Consider the following 17,886-nt stretch of genomic DNA (forward strand, 5'->3'; position numbering starts at 1 on the left):
ATGGAAAGACTCCACCACCCTGGCTCAATAATAATAATAATGATAATAACAATATGATAATAATAATGATGATAATGATCCATGATAATTGTGCTATTTGTTTAGAGCTTGCTATGTGCCAAGTATTGTACTGAGAGTTGGGGTAGATACAAATAGATTAGACACCATCCCGTTGAACTCAGAGCCTAACGGGAAGGAGAACAGACATTTAATCCCCTCTTTTACAGAGGAGGAAACTGAATCTATCATTGGTATTATTGAGCTCTTACTTTAGCAGAGCACTATCTTAAGCCCTTGAAGAGTACAGTACAACAATTTTGGCTAACAGCTTCCTTGTCCATATTGAGTTTATAGTCTATAGGAGCACTGAGAAGTGAAGTGACTTGCTCAAGGTCACACAGCAGGCAGGTAGGAGAGCTGGGATCAGAATCCAGTCCTCTGACTCCCAGTTCTGCATCTTTCATTCATTCATTCATCAATCGTATTTATTGAGCGCTTACTGTGTGCAGAGCACTTTACTAAGCGCTTGGAATGTACAATTCGGTAACAGATAGAGCAATCCTGCCCAACAGTGGGATCACATTCTACAAGGTGGATACAGACAGCAAAACAAGTAGTCAGGTATCAATACCATCAAAATAGATAAATAGAATCATAGATATACACACATTCTTAATAAATAGAGTAATAAATAATATGTACAAATATATACAAGTGGTGTGGGGAGGGGAAGTGGGTAGAACAGAGGGAGGAGAGGGGGAATGGGGAGGGGAGGAGGGCAGAGGGAAAGGAGGGGTCAGTCTGGGAAGCTTCCTGGAGAGACCACTGTGATTCTTGAAAAATTATAAAATCTACCCTTAAAACGTTTTTCACATTCAGGCTTTTCATATGGTCTAAAACTTTCGAATGAAATCAATCATATTTATTGAGTACTTACTGTGTAGTATTCTCAGCACTGATAGAGTACAATGAAACAGTTGGTAGACATGTTCCCTGCTTGTAAGGGGCTTGTAATCTAGAGTCCCAATTTGCCAACAAGCGGCATTGGAAAACTCTGTGCCAGTGGATAGTTCTGCTTATGTTCAGTGAGTTGGGATTGAAGAATCCCAGATGAACATGCAAACATCATCCCAGCCCTAACTCCCTGCAGCTTCAGTTCCATCCTATCTCACTGCCGATCAGATCAGGCTGTGACTGGGTAGAGAAGGGTTGGGTGGTTGGGCCTGATTGGGACAGAGTCTAACGAGCCTCCACAGGATGAGATGCAACGAGATTCCTCATGACCACATCATTGAACAGAGACACGTCGGGGTTATTGTCAGTCGTACTCATTAACCGGGACAAACATGACCAGTGTTATACCTGTCACCACGAGGGTCACCAAATTAGAGAATGAAAGGAGCTTACCAGTTCTCCCTTGTTCTCTATCTTCAGGAGACCGGAATTATGAGATCGACAGATAGCTGACTTTCATTCCACATTCTTTTTTCTTTAGAAAAGAGGTAGCATTGTTTCTACATAAGATCCAGTTCTCTGGACAAGGACTGCAGTGATGTCCTAAATAAAGTGAACAGATGAGTTTTTGGACTAAACCACCCCTTTACTCTGGTTCTCTCACCCAGGAAAGAAGACATTCTCACATATTAACAAATCTGAGCCCCAAAAGGGGCTCAATCCTACCCCGATCTGTCTGCCCAACATCAGGGAAATAGAATTGAATGCCACACCCAGAGAGCAACAGGGCTGCCAGGGTTTGAACAAGATATCCCAATGAAGGCATCTCATAGGAATCTCATGTGGAGACAAGACATGGATATTGTTCATGCATTTCTTCACTGAATTGAGGAGAGAAGAGTAATTCATTCATTCACATTCATATGACTATCATTCATATTGAGAATGAGTAATTCATATTCACTCATCATATTAACTGAGTGCCTGCTGTGTGCAAAGCACTCTACCAAGTGCTTGGGAGAGTACAACAATAAGCAGACACATGTCTGCCCAAGATGAGCTTACAGACTAGAGGGGGAGACAAACAGTATTACTAATTAATAAATAAATAAATTACAGATATGTACATAAGTGCGAAGGGGTGGGAGTGGGAAAAAAAAGTCAGGGCAGTGCAGAAGGGAGTGCGAGAAGAGGAATGGAGGTCTTAGTCAAGAAAGACCTTTTGGAGGAGATGTCTCTTCAATAAGGATTTGAAGCTGTTGTCGCTCCAACAGGCTGGGTTGCCCAACCTCCTCCACTTTGGTTGTTAAAAGTCATTCCTGCTTGAAAGATGAAACCAGAATGAATATTCTGATACAGAGGGAAGTGGACTACGTTCAGTTCCTGGTCTGTGTGTTCCTCCCCAACTCCACCTTGCATATGGCCTCAGACAAAGTAGATTGAGTCCGGAGACTGAGTTGCTCCAGGAGTTTATTTAAAACAGGAAAATGTGACCTACCTGTCTGGTTGGTGGTGATGTTTGAAGAAGCTCCTTGGAGCACTACAAAAATCAAGAGCAATATGATGTCAAGTCAATCATTAAGGGAAATAATGAGTCAGTTCATTACTGGGGGACTGATCTTTGAATCATCCGCTAGTTACTTACCCTGAGTAGTCAAGACACATGTTGTTGCCAGGAGCACAAGGCAGAAACTTCCTAAAATCACTGTAATGAGTCTCCATAGTGAGGTTGATGTGTCTATAAGCAGCAGTAACAGTTTTAAAAATTAAAACAATATCACAATTGCCCACCAATTCTGTTTTGGGTCTCAGAAAGGAATAAAAGAAAACACCTCTCCTCTGTTTGTCTTTCACCTATCTCCCGACCTGAAAGCCAGTTATTTCCCTTTTCACTGGTATCTTAATATTGATAATAATAATAGTATTTGTTAAATGATCTGCCAAACACTGCTTAAGAGCTACATAGATGAAAGATAATCAGGTCCCACATGGTGACCATGGTCACATCCATTTTTCCCCTACACTGACATGGATTCACAGCAAGAGAGTGTGAAGAGAAATATAGATGAACATGAAAGATAGTGAAAGAAACCAATTGATAAACAGAAACACTGACACAAAGGAGAGAATGCCAAAAAATCAATATACCATTTTGGCCCTCATTCCATCCCTTCTAGCTCTAGACATTTTTCTTCTAAGATTTTCCATTAGAAAGGATGGGCACACTCATCAGCATGTGCATTTTAATCAGTCAATCCAACAATCAGTGGTATTTACTCAGTGCTGACTCAGTGCAGAGTACTGTACTCAGCACTTGGGAGAGTACAATGCAACAAGTAGATATATCCTTCCCTCAAGTAGCTTCTGAGCTAATTAATTAGGAGATGGATCAAAAATAATGATAGATGGGAGAGGGACCAGAGTTTAAAGATACGGACTTAAGTGCCTTGGGGTGCAGGAGTGAGATGAGTACGTAAGTACTTAGGGAGTGAAGACTTGGGGTATAGATGATTTGGAAGTGTTGTAGAGGCAGTGGGAGATGAGTGGGGTGGAGAGATGAGAGATTAATTTAGTCAGGCAAGGTCTTCTGGGGATGTGATTTTAGAAGGGATTTGAAAATGGGGAGAGTAGTGGTCTGCTGGATATTAAGGGAAGGGCATTCCAGGAGAAAACTCAATGGTGATTCCAGTGTTATGAGAACTGATGGATCCTGGGTTTGAGAAATGCCCCCTACAAACCATTCCTGGCTCTGCTTGACTATGACCATGGAAATGTCTAACCTGCCCACCAGCTGCGTGGGGGAATAAGTATACCTTTTCCCTTAACTCTCGTCGTCTGCTCTGCCGTGGAGAAGGCCTAGGCAGTTTCAACTCAGTGTAGTTAGTTCGTGCTCCCTTGCTGAATCTTCGTTCTTGTCGGGCTTTGGTCTCTTGGGCAGGGGAGAGGACTTTTTTGCTTTCAACTCTGTATAGACAACTGTTTGCTCACTCATCTCTGCAGAGGGGAGATGAATGAAAGAGAGAGAGTGCAGACTTGTTTGCAGTGGGAAAGAAGATGATGTTAAATGATTTGGGACAATGCTAAGATTCAGGATTGAGGCAGGTCAGAAGAACTTTGAATTCTCCTATGACTTCTACCAACTGTCTACCAAATTAGGGTACAGATCATGGGCAATGAGCTACGTGAATGAAAAGGAAGATTTAAAGAGGCTCCTGAGATAAGAAGTGTATGTCGGCTTTTATCCAAATTGACTTGAGGTTCAAAAAAGATCCTGTTGAATGGCAAAATGGACTTGTGCACTCACTGTGGACAAATCACTGTACTAAGTGCTTGGGAAAGTCAATACAACAGAGTTGTTTGTAAATATGTAAATAAGCGCCGTGGGGTGAGGATGTAGCAATACCTAGTGCACTCAGGGTATATAACCAAGTGTAAAAAATTTCCACAGGATGATAAATACTCACAGATCTCAAGACAAAGACGAGGGAAAGCTATAGAATTATTTAAATCTTAATACCCCAATTTCTGTCCTTTTAAAAACATTAATTTAGGGGAAAACAACAACAAAAAACCTAAAGGGTTTCCAGCCCCCAAAGTGTAAAATGCCTACTCGACCAAGGAAAAATAATGATAATAATAATAATAATGATGTTATTTGTTAAGCACTTACTATGTGCCAAGGACTCTTCTCAGAGCTGGGTAGATGCAGAGTAATCAGGTTGTCCCAAGGGGCTCACACTTTTAATGCCCATTTTACAGATGCGGTAACTGAGGCACAGAGAAGTTAAGTGACTTGCTCAAGGTCACACAGCAGACAAGCAGCAGAGGTGGGATTAAAACCCACATCCTCTGACTCCCAAGCCCGCACTCTTTCCACTAAGCCACGCTGCTTAAAAGCATGGCAAACCAGGGGTTCAAAAACAGTACCAGTACCAATCAAGCTCATTTTTTTGGTCTTTTAATGGCTCACATTCCAAGGCCCCTGGAGAAAAAGTTCTTCGACCTTCTGGAAGATAGAGATTTTCCTACTTATTGCTATTTCCTTGGCCCCTGAGGATAGCCACTAAAAGATGCCTGATGTATTATGTGCCATTCATGCCATGAAAACTCTCATCAAGTTGATAATTATTCTTTTTATCTGATCTCAAAGATTTCAGGATCTGCTAATAGCCAGGCAAGAAGGACCAGCTCTTTCATTTAAGTCACAGTAAACCAGGTAAAGTACTTATTTCATGAACTCTGTCTTTTTTTTTGCATATTTACCATGAATCCTTTAGATAGCAGCTGTTTCAGGCACTATCCTCATCTGACTGGTATTTGGGTTTAGGAGATTTTTTCTCCCTTCCTTGAGTCAGATATTAAGTCTCAAATTGTAATCTGAAACAGCAAATCCTTCTCATAAATTCCAACTTTTCCCATTATCTGCTCTCATTTTTTGGACAACATTTGCACTGACTTTGAATTGAAAAAGCAAGAATATTCTGAACAACAGAAAACCGGTGCCATGAAAAATTCTACAACACAAAATCTCTTAATATCCAATTTTTATTTCAGAATATGAACGAACGTTTCCCTGCCAAATCAAACTTTACACACGCACACTAGCAAACACACCACACACACACATACAAACACAGTGTCTATCATAGTTGCATTGCTCTAGGTCAGTCAGGAGAGGGGAAGGAACGCAGACAAATACCTGTTCGGAGGAGTAATTCTGGGGGCAATTGGTCCAGTGGCCCAGCTTGTGCTGGAGGAGACAAATGGGACCAGAAATTCAGGAATCCAATCAGCAGCAGGTCTCAGCCATCTATGGCATAAAATCCCCCAAGACAGGAAATTCAGATTGATGAGCCCAGAGACCTTCTGCCGTTACCCAACCGTCCTGGCTGCCAAAATCGGAGCAACTGCTCACAGTATGATAGTCCAGCTGATACTGCACAGGAAACTCTTTCGTAACCGTTGCTGGTTTTTAGTTTGCCACACCCACTGGGGACCACCAGAGCAGAGAAGTTTGATCTCTCTGTTCTTACCTAGCTTTGTGAGAGCAAGAATTTCCTTAGCAACTTCACTCTTACTCCATGACACCCAGGTATATGAGGATCAATACCTATGGGAAGAATGCAGTTGGATTCCAGGCCAGGAGGAAATACAACAGTGATTCTCCCTGTAGGTGTAGTGGAAGCTTGAAAAAAATCATTCGTCAGGGAACTTGGGCAATAAATGCAAAAGGTCAGCAAAGGACTGGGGTTTTTAGTTCCCAGTTGGTTTTATCAGTCACAACCACACTCCATGATAAAAATCTCTCCTTCAGTAGTGTCACCTTTGAACACAAAGTGCAGTACATGTGCATTTTCCATAACAACACTACATCTGCAGCAACATTACTTGCAGGGGACTTTTTGGTACAAAGAAGTCTAACATACAAAACAGAGAATGAATGTCATTTCCCTATCCAGTTCACAAGCCACCAGCCAGCAATCAAGACAATGGGCTTCAGTTTGGCCAAGTTACCAAGATTGTGTCAATGATGAGGACTCTGAATGAAAAACCAACTTGAAGTAATGCAAGCCCTCCATCAATGATTGCATGCAGTTCCTAAGATTCAGACAAAAAGGGACATTTAGAAACCAGCAACTAGAAATTATGTTATGGAATGTATATGCCTGAGACGACCCCTGAAGTGGAAGAGAGCCAAGGCTATTCAAATTCAGAACTTCCATAGTTCTTTACAAAATTTATTGGTTCATAAAATATCACATCACCACTGGGATATGAGTTCAAGCTCACCAAATGCAAGAAAGGAATTCAAGAGAAATGACAACAACTTCATAATTCTCCTAAACAAGACTCCTCTCTCTCAAAGGTAAGACCCTACAAAACAGAAAAAATCCCAACTTCCCTAGCAGAGTCCTTCTGGACTGGTTATTGAAAGACATCATGGAACACACATTCCTGAGATCACAATGCTGCTTCAAATCCCAGAGTGGGTCAGCAGATAGACCTTTACAGCAAATCAGATACTTGAAAAATCTGGTACTATTTTGTATTTTTAATATTCTGTCTTACTAGTGAAAATTTAATTGGAAAGTGAAAATACACATTTCATAGTTAAAATGGTCTTTGAAATGCATTCATTTTCAATTTGAAGTCCAAAAGTTCAAATTATTTTATATACTGGAAGCAAGGATGAAACTGGGATGTTCTATGGTGGGGATCACTGATATGCGTGTGCCCTGGAGGCAAGAGGAAATGGGTGAATGCAGAAGAAGTGAGGTATCAGAGCAGGGAGATAGATTTGGAAGTCATTTCCATAGTCATGACAGCAAAAATCACAGGAGCAGTGAGCATCTAAGGGAGTGTCAGGAGAAAGAAGATGGAACCCAGTAGAGAGCCTCGAAGAACACCCAGAATTAGGAGGGGCCAGCAAAAGCCTGAAAGAGAGTGACACAAAAGGTAACAGAACAATGAGAAAACTGTATTGGCAAATCCTGGTTAGATAGCATTTCTCAAAGAAGGAATGGTCCACAGCAAAGCAGTCAAGATGTCAGAGGATTTTGGATAGACTCCAGTAGATTTAAAAGGAGAGGTCATTTGTAACCTTGGAGACTGCAGTCTCTCGGGGCAGAGGATGCAACAAGATCTTAATAGGAAGAGTCTGGACATGTCTGGGAGGGAAGTGGGCCAATACCTGGAAACAGTGGGATCCAGGGAAGGCTTTTTAGTATAGGGATTTGTGAATTGTCTGAAGGTGGTGTAAAAAGAGCAATTAATCAGTCTGAAAAAGACCCAAGTCATACTCCGCCAAATCCCAATACCACAGCACCCACTCTAATGATCAATCAGTGGTGTGGAATGTTAAAGTCCTTGAAAAAGTCTACTATTTGGGCAGTGGGTGCTCGTACAAAAGTTCTCCCTGATGAAGACGTGACGGATGTTTAGTGCTGAAACGTCACTCTGGAAGGAAAGAGTCATCAGTCGGCTGTTGTCAGAACAGTAATACGTAAACAGGAAAGGACCACTGAGCCAATGGCAAGTCAAACAACTTAACCAGTTCAATCTGTGCTGCCTGAGGCAGGTAGCCAGAATAAAACAGCAAAGCTCAACTTGGACATTGAGAACTGCAGTGCAGTGGGACCACAGGCATCAAGGCAATGATGGTCAGAGCTCAGCTGAACAGTCAAAGGATTCCCAAAGTAATCTGTAAGGAGAATGGACAATGGAGTATGACGAAGGTGGCCAGAGGAAGGGATAAGTTGAAAGTGTCCTTTTATATGAAGAAGATGCCGCTGAGGTGAATTCACCTGAGTCCATGTAATCCATAAGCCAGTGCAGGACTCATCGTCCAGCTATACTGAGAGATTCAAAAAGACTCTCCGTCTGGTGTTGTCCTGTTGGGTGTTTGCAGCACCTGGTGCAGTTTCTGCTTTGCTTCCTCATCTCTTTTCTTACAAAGATTTTGCCTCAAAAATTGCTCCTTCTTGGTTGCCAATACCATGCCAATTATCCTGGGTAATTAACTCTCAATGATGAAGTTTTGTCATTTACATTGTTTCCTCTGCCTGACTTAATCCAGTTTCTGAGTTTCAGCTCTCCATACAGCAGCTGTTTAAGGATCCTCCTGCACTCATGCTCTTCAATGTCCAGTTGGCACAGCTGTTTTGAGGTGAATATTGCTTCAGTGATAGGAGACAATGTTCCAGAACTTCATTGTTTGTGAATCTGCTTGCCATTTTGTAACTTGATGCGGTCCAGATCTAAGAGCTATAGAGAAGCTTGAGAATTCTTGAAGCTCTAAGTCTCCTGAAAGTTGTCACTGTCTTCTGATTTGGCTTTCTTCCTTGTCAACATTGCATCGGGTCTGTCTGCTGCCCAGGTAACAGAATTCTGTAAAGGCATTCAGCTCTTTGTTGCCAATATAAATGTTGGTTGTGTATATGGCTCTCTAGTGCATGCTGACCCATTACTTTGGTCTTATTTAGACCTACCTTCATAGGTCTAAAGAAGCAGTTGACTCAGTGGAGATGAACTGGCCTGGTCCTAATCCTGGTTGTGCCACTTGTCAGCTGTGTGACCTTGGTTAAGTTACTAATTTCCCTGTGCCTCAGTTTCCTCATCTGTAAAATGGGGATTAAGTCCTACTTCCTCTAGCTAGACTGTGAGCCCCAGGTGGGACAGGGATTGTGTCCAAACTGATTAAGCAGCGTGACTTAGTGGCAAGAGCACGGGTTTGGGAGTGAGAGGACGTGGTTTCTAATCCCATCCACACTGTCTGCTGTGTGACCCTGGGCAAGTCACTTAACTTCTCTGTGCCTCAGTTCCCTCATCTGTAAAATGACAAGTGTGATTATAAGTGTGATTACCCTGTATCTACCCCAGGCTTAGAACAGCGCTTGTTATTATAAGTGCTTAACAAATACTATAATTAATTACTATTATTAATACCAGCACTTAGAGCAGAGATGATAGCAAGTGTTTAACAAATACCATAATAGTAATAATAATTTTTTATCTGTAACTCCTGGCTGATTTGTTAAAGCAGTTTCCAATATTTTGCATGTCTTCCTGGATGTGTGCCACTGGGGCACATTATCTGCATATGGAAATTCTTGAATGTATGTCTCAAGGACTTTGAATGATGTTCAAAGTCTGTTGAATTGGAAGAGTTTCCCACAGGTGAGGAAGTGAACATCTTCATCCAGGTCTCTTGATGTATTATCCAGCACTGTGATTCCTGGACTGTGTGATTGATAATTTTACTCAGTACCTGATCCAGGAGAGTTCTGGCTAGGATTTTGCCAGCAGTGGAGATGAGATGCCTCAGTAACTACAACAATCAGAACTGTGGCCTTTCTTCTTGAAGGTATGGATGATATGAGAGCCTCTGGCATTTCCTCAGTGGTCCCTTTGTTGAGGAAGAGCTTATGTAAGTGCTTAATCGGCCTGATTTAGCATCCCATGACTCATTGCCCTAATGTAATTTGCAAGTTGCAACACTGATTTCTGAAAGGTACACTCCTTACTGAAGATCTCTGAGGCTGTAAAATGCTGCTGGTGCAATGGAGACATTTATCCCCGAGACATTTGTTTTCAACCAATCTAGGTGACCTCTTTCAGGTGGGCCCCATGTCTCGATAGTTGTCTAGAATATGGTGTCATGGAGAAATGACCATTGTGTATAAACTGAGATTGTGGTTGGATTTTCTTGATTCATCAGGAGTGCAGTGTTGTTGCTACAGAGGTTCTTAGAAGTCTTCCTTCTCCTGGAGTTTACCTCAATGTTAAGGTATTTTGGTGGCTTGGTGGTGCTGGGTTTCTAAGAGCAGAATGATCTTGGGAGCAGATGAAGAAATGGTCCAGCCAACGTTATGCTGGACACATGGCTGTTGTGTTTCAGACACTATAGAGGCCCCCTTGCTTCCTTATGATGTAATCAATGCCACTGTATAGACTGTATAGAATGTGGATACATCTGGAATAGTTTTCATTCATTCATTCAATAGTATTTATTGAGAGCTTACTATGTGCAGAGCACTGTACTAAGTGCTTGGAATGAACAAGTCGGCAACAGATAGAGACAGTCCCTGCTGTTTGACGGGCTTACAGTCTAATCGGGGGAGACGGACAGACGAGAACAATGGCAATAAATAGAGTCAAGGGGAAGAACATCTCGTAAAAACAATGGCAACTAAATAGAATCAAGGCAATGTACAATTCATTAACAAAATAAATAGGGTAATGGAAATATATACAGTTGAGCAGACGAGTACAGTGCTGTGGGGATGGGAAGGGAGAGGTGGAGGAGCAGAGGGAAAGGGGGAAAAGAGGGTTTAGCTGCGGAGAGGTAAAGGGGGTGGCAGAGGGAGTAGAGGGAGAAGAGGAGCTCAGTCTGGGAAGGCCTCTTGGAGGAGGTGAGTTTTAAGTAGGGTTTTGAAGAGGGGAAGAGAATCAGTTTGGCGGAGGTGAGGAGGGAGGGCGTTCCAGGACCACGGGAGGACGTGGCCCAGGGTCGACGGCGGGATAGGCGAGACCGAGGGACGGTGAGGAGGTGGCGGCAGAGGAGCGGAGCGTGCGGGGAGGGTGGTAGAAAGAGAGAAGGGAGGAGAGGTAGGAAGGGGCAAGGTGATGTAGAGCCTTGAAGCCTAGAGTGAGGAGTTTTTGTTTGGAGCGGAGGTTGATAGGCAATCACTGGAGGTGTTTAAGAAGGGAGTGACATGCCCAGATCGTTTCTGCAGGAAGATGAGCCGGGCAGCGGAGTGAAGAATAGACTGGAGCGGGGAGAGAGGAGGAAGGGAGGTCAGAGAGAAGGCCGACACAGTAGTCCAGCCGGTATAACGAGAGCCCGTAGCAGTAAGGTAGCCATTTGGGTGGAGAGGAAAGGGCGGATCTTGGCGATATTGTAGAGGTGAAACCGGCAGGTCTTGGTAACGGATAGGATGTGTGGGGTGAACGAGAGAGACGAGTCAAGGATGACATCGAGATTGCGGGCCTGAGAGACGGGAAGGATGGTCGTGCCATCCACGGTGATAGAGAAGTCTGGGAGGGGACCGGGTTTGGGAGAGAAGATGAGGAGCTCAGTCTTGCTCATGTTGAGTTTTAGGTGGCGGGCCGACATCCAGGTGGAGACGTCCCGGAGGCAGGAGGAGATGCAAGCCTGAAGGGAGGGGAGAGGACAGGGACGGAGATGTAGATCTGCGTGTCATCTGCGTAGAGATGGTAGTTGAAGCCGTGAGAGCGAATGAGTTCACCGAGGGAGTGAGTGTAAATGGAGAACAGAAGAGGGCCAAGAACTGACCCTTGAGGAACTCCAACAGTTAAAGGATGGGAGGGGGAGGCTCCAGCGAAGGAGACCGAGAATGACCGGCCAGAGAGTTAAGAGAAGAACCAGGAGAGGACGGAGTCCATAGTTTTCTCGTGTTTGGAAGGAGACAAAGGATGTTTGTCATTCCAAGATGTTGTTTGGTGTAGCTAAATGAGAAAATTGGCCACTGTGGTTGGGTTTGCCAGGCCCATTAGGTCCAGTGGCTTTCTTCATGTTTGGGCATCATTTCCATCTCTGGCACTGAAATTGCCTGTTACAGTTATCTGACACTGGCACTTCTGTGATGAGTTTGTCTAAATTTTTGTATAAGCAGTTGATTTTTTTTAATCGTACTTCACCAGTTTATGGACATAAGCACTTAGCTCCCTCCTTCTCCAAGACCCATCCTTCAAAACCCATGATCCTTAAGGGTAGGGATCATATTTAGTAATTCTACTGTATTTTCTCAAGTGCTAAATACCGTTGGTTTTTAATACATACACTGATTGATCATCTTCTCTTTGTGAGAACTGGACAGTGAGCCTGCTATTGCTATTAACAACAGCAACTCACTCGACTCCTTTAGTCACCTAATCCTTCTTTCCCCAGGGACCCTCTCTCTGGTCTTCAGCCAAAAAGCAAAAGAGAAAAGGTACAAGATGGGCTGAAGGTCATTGTCAAAATGGGTTCTATTGAGAAGCTGTGTGCCTACTGGAAAGAGCATGGACAGGAAGTCAGAAGACCTGGGATCTAATCCCAATTTTGCCACCCACCAGCTGCGTGACCTTGTGCAAGTCATTTAACTTCTCTGTGCCCCAGTTTCCTGATAGACAGCTTCCCTTGGACTGTGAGCCCCATGTGGGACTGGGACTGTCTAAGCTCCTAGCCTTTTGTCTACCAGTGTTAGTACAGTACTAGGCACTTAGTAAATATTGAACAAATAGCACCATTCTTATAATCACTGCTAGTGCCTGGTAACTTGTAGCACAGAACAGATCTTCTTGTGGCACTAGCTAGTCAGCCATTTGCAGGCCAAACAATGCCACAGAAAATGAGAAACTAGCTAGGTAAAAGGCTGCTTTAAGAGATACACAATAACAATTGTAAACTTTTTTATGGTATTGGATAAGTGCTTACTATGGGCCAGGTACTGTACTGTACCGTACAGTACAATGTCAGGTACAGGTAGTGTATGTAGTAAGCTAATCAGATTGGAAACAGTTCCTGGCCCAAATGGGTTTCACCGTCCTAATCCCATTTTATAGAAGAGGTAACTGAGGCACTAGAAGTGAAGTGACTTCCCAAGGTCACACAGTAAACAGGTGGATTCAGAATTAAAACCCAGGTCCTGCTGATTCTCAGGCCCATGCCTTATCCACTAAGCCATTCTACTTCTCCTTTCCCATGTCCATTCTGGGGCCACTCACATATTTCATTCATTCATTCCAAATTTTCATAGGTATTTTATTGAGCGCTTACTATGTGCAGAGCACTGTACTAAATGCTTGGAATGTTATAGATGGTTAACAATACAGTCCCTGCCCCTTTGATTCGGCTTACGGTCTAATCGGCGGGAGATGGAACAGACAAGAAACAATAGCGATAATAGAATAAAGGAATGGTATATCTACATGCCCTTGGGCTTCTGCACACAACTATAACACCCCTGGAAGTGAATGGGACTGAGGTTGGTTTTCTTCCATTTTTTGAATAGATGAGTCTGTCTGTTGTCATCATCACATCAACCATTCCTTGGACTCATCTTAATAATGGATATAGTGATAATGATTTTTGTTAAGCACTTTGCTACTGTGCCAAGCACTGTTCTAATGCGCTGGCGCGTATGATACAAGGTAATCAGGTTGTCCCACGTGGGGCTCTCAGTCTTAATCCCCATTTTTCCAGATGAGGTAACTGAGGCACAGAGAAGTTAACTGACTTGCCTAAAGTCACACAGCTGATAAGTGGCAGAGCCAGGTTTTAGGAACCCATGACCTCTGACTCCCAAGCCAATGCTCTTCCAAATATTTGCATAGAATAAGTCCACACACGTTCAAATAAGGAGGAAGTTGCAGAGAGAGGATTGATGGGGATAGAAAAAAAAGAGTTGAGAGATACACAGAGTGATTGAAAGAGAGAGAAGCAGAGGTGCAGGAATATAGAAAAAGAATATGAAATCAGAACATGTACTTTGTTTTTTCTTTATCCAACACTTTCTCTCAATCTCTGTCTCACTTCTTAGCCATGCTTTCCCTTTTTCCACATATCCATAATCATTTAAGGATTATCCTAGCAGCGTGGCTCAGTGGAAAGAGCCCGGGTTGGGAGTCAGAGATCATGGGTTCAAATCCCGGCTCTGCCACTTGGCAGCTGTGTGACTGTGGGCAAAGTCCCTTAACTTCTCTGTGCCTCAGTTACCCTCATCTGTAAACATGGGGGATGAAGACTGTGAGCCCCATGTGGACTAACCTGATTACCCTGTATCTACCCCAATGCTCAGAACAGTGTTCTGCACATAGTAAGCGCTTAAACAAATACCCAACATTACCATTTAAACCATCCATCACCTGGATTCCCAATAGCCCCAACATTTTGTTTGAAGCTACTTTCCCAGAACCATCACTGCTAGTAATCTCTCATCAGTTTGCCATCCATGCTTAACCCTATATTATTAACTTCAGAATAATGCACTTCCTTCTCGCACTTCAGGTTTCACTCTAGTTCTTCTTTTGTTGCCCCATAATGTGTCAAAGGTGCATCACTCTTATCTCCCTCAGGATCACCAAACTTCCATGGTTTAGTATGAATATGGACCAAGGATGCACCTTTCACACCTTATGATAGTCAAACATACCATCTTCCCTTGAGCCCCCAATCCAATTATGATTAAAAGCAAACCAAGGAATGATGGAAGAGACCAGCTTATCATTAACCCCTCAGAGGACAGGAGAGTGGCTTTTCTTTCAAATATTTTATTCGCCATCCTCATAAATTCTCAGCCAATGATTGAAAATCATCAACAGGCCCAGGATTTTCAGTGGTTCTTCCCAACACTTACATTTTGCTTGCAGTCGCCAGAGTGACACAAGTACAGCGTGAAGACACCCAGAATCACTTGCAGTGAGCCGCCATAGGGGAAAGGGAGAGTCTAAAAGGGAAACACAGAAGGGAACGATCTAGGTAGAGTAAAGTATTGACATAGGGCAGTGAGTCAGCAGAATGTGTGGAGACCACATGGAAACTTTATTCCTTCTCAGCAAGATTTTGTCTCCTCTTCCCTAGTCCCTCAAAGGACTAGGGAGAAGATAAACCGTGGCAAGAAGGTAAAAAGATGAGTCTGGCATTGAATTCCTCCCTTCTTCCTGCTGAATTAGAGGGGAGAAATAAGTAGACTTAGGAAAAGGAATCTGCTTTACAACAAGAAGTGGGGAATATGGGTCACCTTAGTCTGAAGGATCAGTGGGCCAGGGCAAACCCCTTCTGCAGAGCCCAGAGTCTGAGATCCGAAGAAGCATGACTCAGAGACATGAGCTCTGGGTAGGTTTCTGATTTGTTCCCTCTCCTGCTACGGAGTTGCTCATATGTGGTCAGGGATTGAGTCTGCCCCTCTTCTGGATTGTACCATTTCCAAATGGTTAGTTCAGGGCTCTGCAATGTTCAGTCAGTGCTCAATAAATGCCACTGATTGATCCTCATGACCCGTTTCCCTCTGCATCTAGCAGAAATCCTATCAGCTGCAAGCCTCTCCACCAATTCTCCCCTTCTTAAAGAATTGCACTTCTGATCCAGTGCTCTTCATCTTGAACTCTTCTCTCCTCACAGTCCTCTTTTTTACTGTGGCCTGCTCTCTCCTGCCTCCATTCCATTCCTCATGCTCTTTCCCCCTGCTTGGCCCCTTCAAATCCTGCTAGAAGAAATCTCTCCCCAACTTGAAAGTTCCTTCTGAAATTCCACCTTCTTTGGAATGTTTCCTATTAAACTTAACATCGCATATCACGTCCCTTGAATATCCGTCTTAGGTACATACAGCCACCTAACGTACATGGCTTATGAACATGCAGCCCTCTTTAGCATTTATTAATTTATTCATCCAAATACTTGAATTATCCATTCACTTAATTATTCCCTTTTCCTACCTTTTTTACTTGTTTTATCCTAGTTTTTTAATCCTTTCTCTTTCTCCCATTTACTTAAATAACTTTTCATCTGCATGACTTTCTCAGTGAGGGATTGCCTGTTGAACTCTACTGAACTTGCTCGAGCCACAGTGCATACTCAGTTTATGGTAGGTGTACAAAACAATTAATTGATTGATGGAAAGTATTTAATCATCAATTACATTTATTGAGCACTTACTGTGTGCAGAGCACTGTACTAATTGCTTGGGAGAGAGAAATATTACAATATACAGACACATTCAGACACATTCCCTGCCCATAACAAGTTTAATCATCTGCTCATTGTCCAAGGTTCATCTACCAACTGTGGGGAGGAAACAATTACACAGCGTGCTTGAGGTTGGATTTTTCCTTCTCCAGAAAACTCAACTGGACTGATACAATAATTTCTCCAGGCTTTACTGATCGGGCACATGAGCTCCACCTAAGTGACCCCTTAGGTGCCTGGCTGGTGGTCATGCTGGGGAAGCTGAGTTCTCACACTCTGGGATTGCTCCTGGACCCTCCATTTCCTGCCCGAGCTACTGTTTGCATTTAAATCAAACTCAGCGAATGTGTATCAGATTCAAATGCTCAGTCTGTTCCTCCCCACTACTTTTCAACCCCAACAAAGTCACACGATGTTTTGCATTGCACTGCTCTGAGAGTTGGGTAGAATAATGATAGCCTGATGATAATTGCTTCTCGTATTCCTGAACTTTTTAAAATCTAAGTAGAACTCTGGTAGAGTTAAACCCTCCTGAAATTGCCCTCCTTTCAGTCCAGTGCCACTTGATCTGTAGTTAAAACACGAAACATGTCTGTTGTACAGTTGCTAATGCTCTATGTCAACAGCATGATCATTGGAAACAAATTCTCCCCCCGAGCCCTCCCCTTGATCACATTGGGGAATGGGATCCTGGGGTTCTCTTCCCATTGCCATATTTTCTGCCGAGAGCAATAACAGATCCGTTATCTCCACACATATTGCCAGCACAGAGATTGTAATCATTGTTACCTGTTCTGATATCTAGGTATCCATTCAGGGAGTTTGTCATTCTGGAGAGGGTCTTGAAAGCCTTGTAAATCCTAAACCGAGAGACGAACTGTTATTTCTCTTAGAAATGTGCCGAATGAGTCCAGGGAAGAGAAATTTTGCTTCACGCAATCCTTGCAGAAACCACACAGGAAACTCCCATGATACTGTGCGATTTTCTAGCCCTGAAGTACAGTGAGAGGCCAGAGTGGTGAGTGTGTGATTGTGAAAATGTGAAGTTCCTCTTTCTATTGCATACTCTGCTGGGGAGAAAGGAGAAACACAGATCTTACCTAAAGTTGTTGCAGCTGTGAAGTATGAGATACAATAGGGGAATCGGTCTCCTCGAAACTTCTGAAGAACTATATTTTAACCAACTGCTTAATATACATTAACACTTTTAACTTTCATAAAGCTAACTGAAGATAGAAGATCATACAGGAAGCCCATTTGTCCCATATCTCTTTGCAAATAGTGGCAGATATTCTGCGTTTCACTTTACCTTCAGTCTCCATGTCTTTCTATAATGGTTGTTGACCTCCTTCGTGTGGCTCAATCTGCCATTTTAGAGCCATGTGGCCTGGGTGGGGGAAGGGGGACCCAAAACATCAAGGCATTAGGAAGCCTCCTCTCTGCACTGCAGGACCACCTTGGACTGCAGGAGCCACAAGGTAGATTGAATCTCCCTCCCCAAACCAATGCAGAGCTCAATCCAGATCATGGTTTGGAGCAGGGTGGGGAAGGAACAATGAGAAGAACTTTTGCCTTTGGGTGGGGCTCCATATTAGAAGCCGCCTGGAGATGTCCTGGGCCAGCAAATTCTCTATGCATGGGCCTCTGTGTTAGAGACCAGGCAGCACTCGCCTCTCTGACCCAGGGCACAAGCCTGAGGAGAGGAAGGGTAGTACATCTATTATCTCTAGTGCCCATATCAAAAT

At 43.3% G+C, this 17,886-nt stretch overlaps 1 protein-coding gene across 2 annotated transcripts; it reads right to left on the minus strand.

Annotated features, from left to right (window-relative positions):
* Positions 1-1,141: 1,141 nt before the first annotated feature.
* On the minus strand, positions 1,142-17,052 carry LOC120638932 (killer cell lectin-like receptor subfamily E member 1). 2 transcript variants are annotated; one of them, XM_039914510.1, is made up of 5 exons: positions 16,931-17,052; positions 14,814-14,903; positions 2,600-2,692; positions 2,453-2,494; positions 1,142-1,557 (listed from the first exon to the last, which is right to left on the minus strand). In XM_039914510.1, the coding sequence occupies exons 1-5, from the start codon at positions 16,968-16,970 to the stop codon at positions 1,445-1,447; spliced, it is 378 nt and encodes a 125-aa protein (XP_039770444.1). In that variant the 5' UTR covers positions 16,971-17,052; the 3' UTR covers positions 1,142-1,444. The 2 variants fall into 2 exon arrangements, 1 of the variants encoding a protein (XP_039770444.1); XR_005660985.1 differs by lacking the exons at positions 14,814-14,903; positions 16,931-17,052 and adding an exon at positions 3,768-3,889.
* Between the last annotated feature and the right edge of the window lie 834 nt (positions 17,053-17,886).

This window comes from Ornithorhynchus anatinus, chromosome 17, assembly GCF_004115215.2.
Source record: "Ornithorhynchus anatinus isolate Pmale09 chromosome 17, mOrnAna1.pri.v4, whole genome shotgun sequence".
Classification (NCBI taxonomy): domain Eukaryota; kingdom Metazoa; phylum Chordata; class Mammalia; order Monotremata; family Ornithorhynchidae; genus Ornithorhynchus; species Ornithorhynchus anatinus.

Bases quoted from the DNA above. Each gene is read 5' to 3' on its own strand.
- LOC120638932 (XM_039914510.1), bottom strand. From the start codon at position 16,970: ATGACAAACTCCCTGAATGGATACCTAGATATCAGAACAG. The intron at 2,693-14,813 runs GTAAGTGTTGGG...TGCTGCTTATAG, and splicing joins CTGGCGACTGCAAGCAAAAT to ACACATCAACCTCACTATGG. The intron at 2,495-2,599 runs GTAAGTAACTAG...TGATTTTTGTAG, and splicing joins ATGTGTCTTGACTACTCAGG to TGCTCCAAGGAGCTTCTTCA.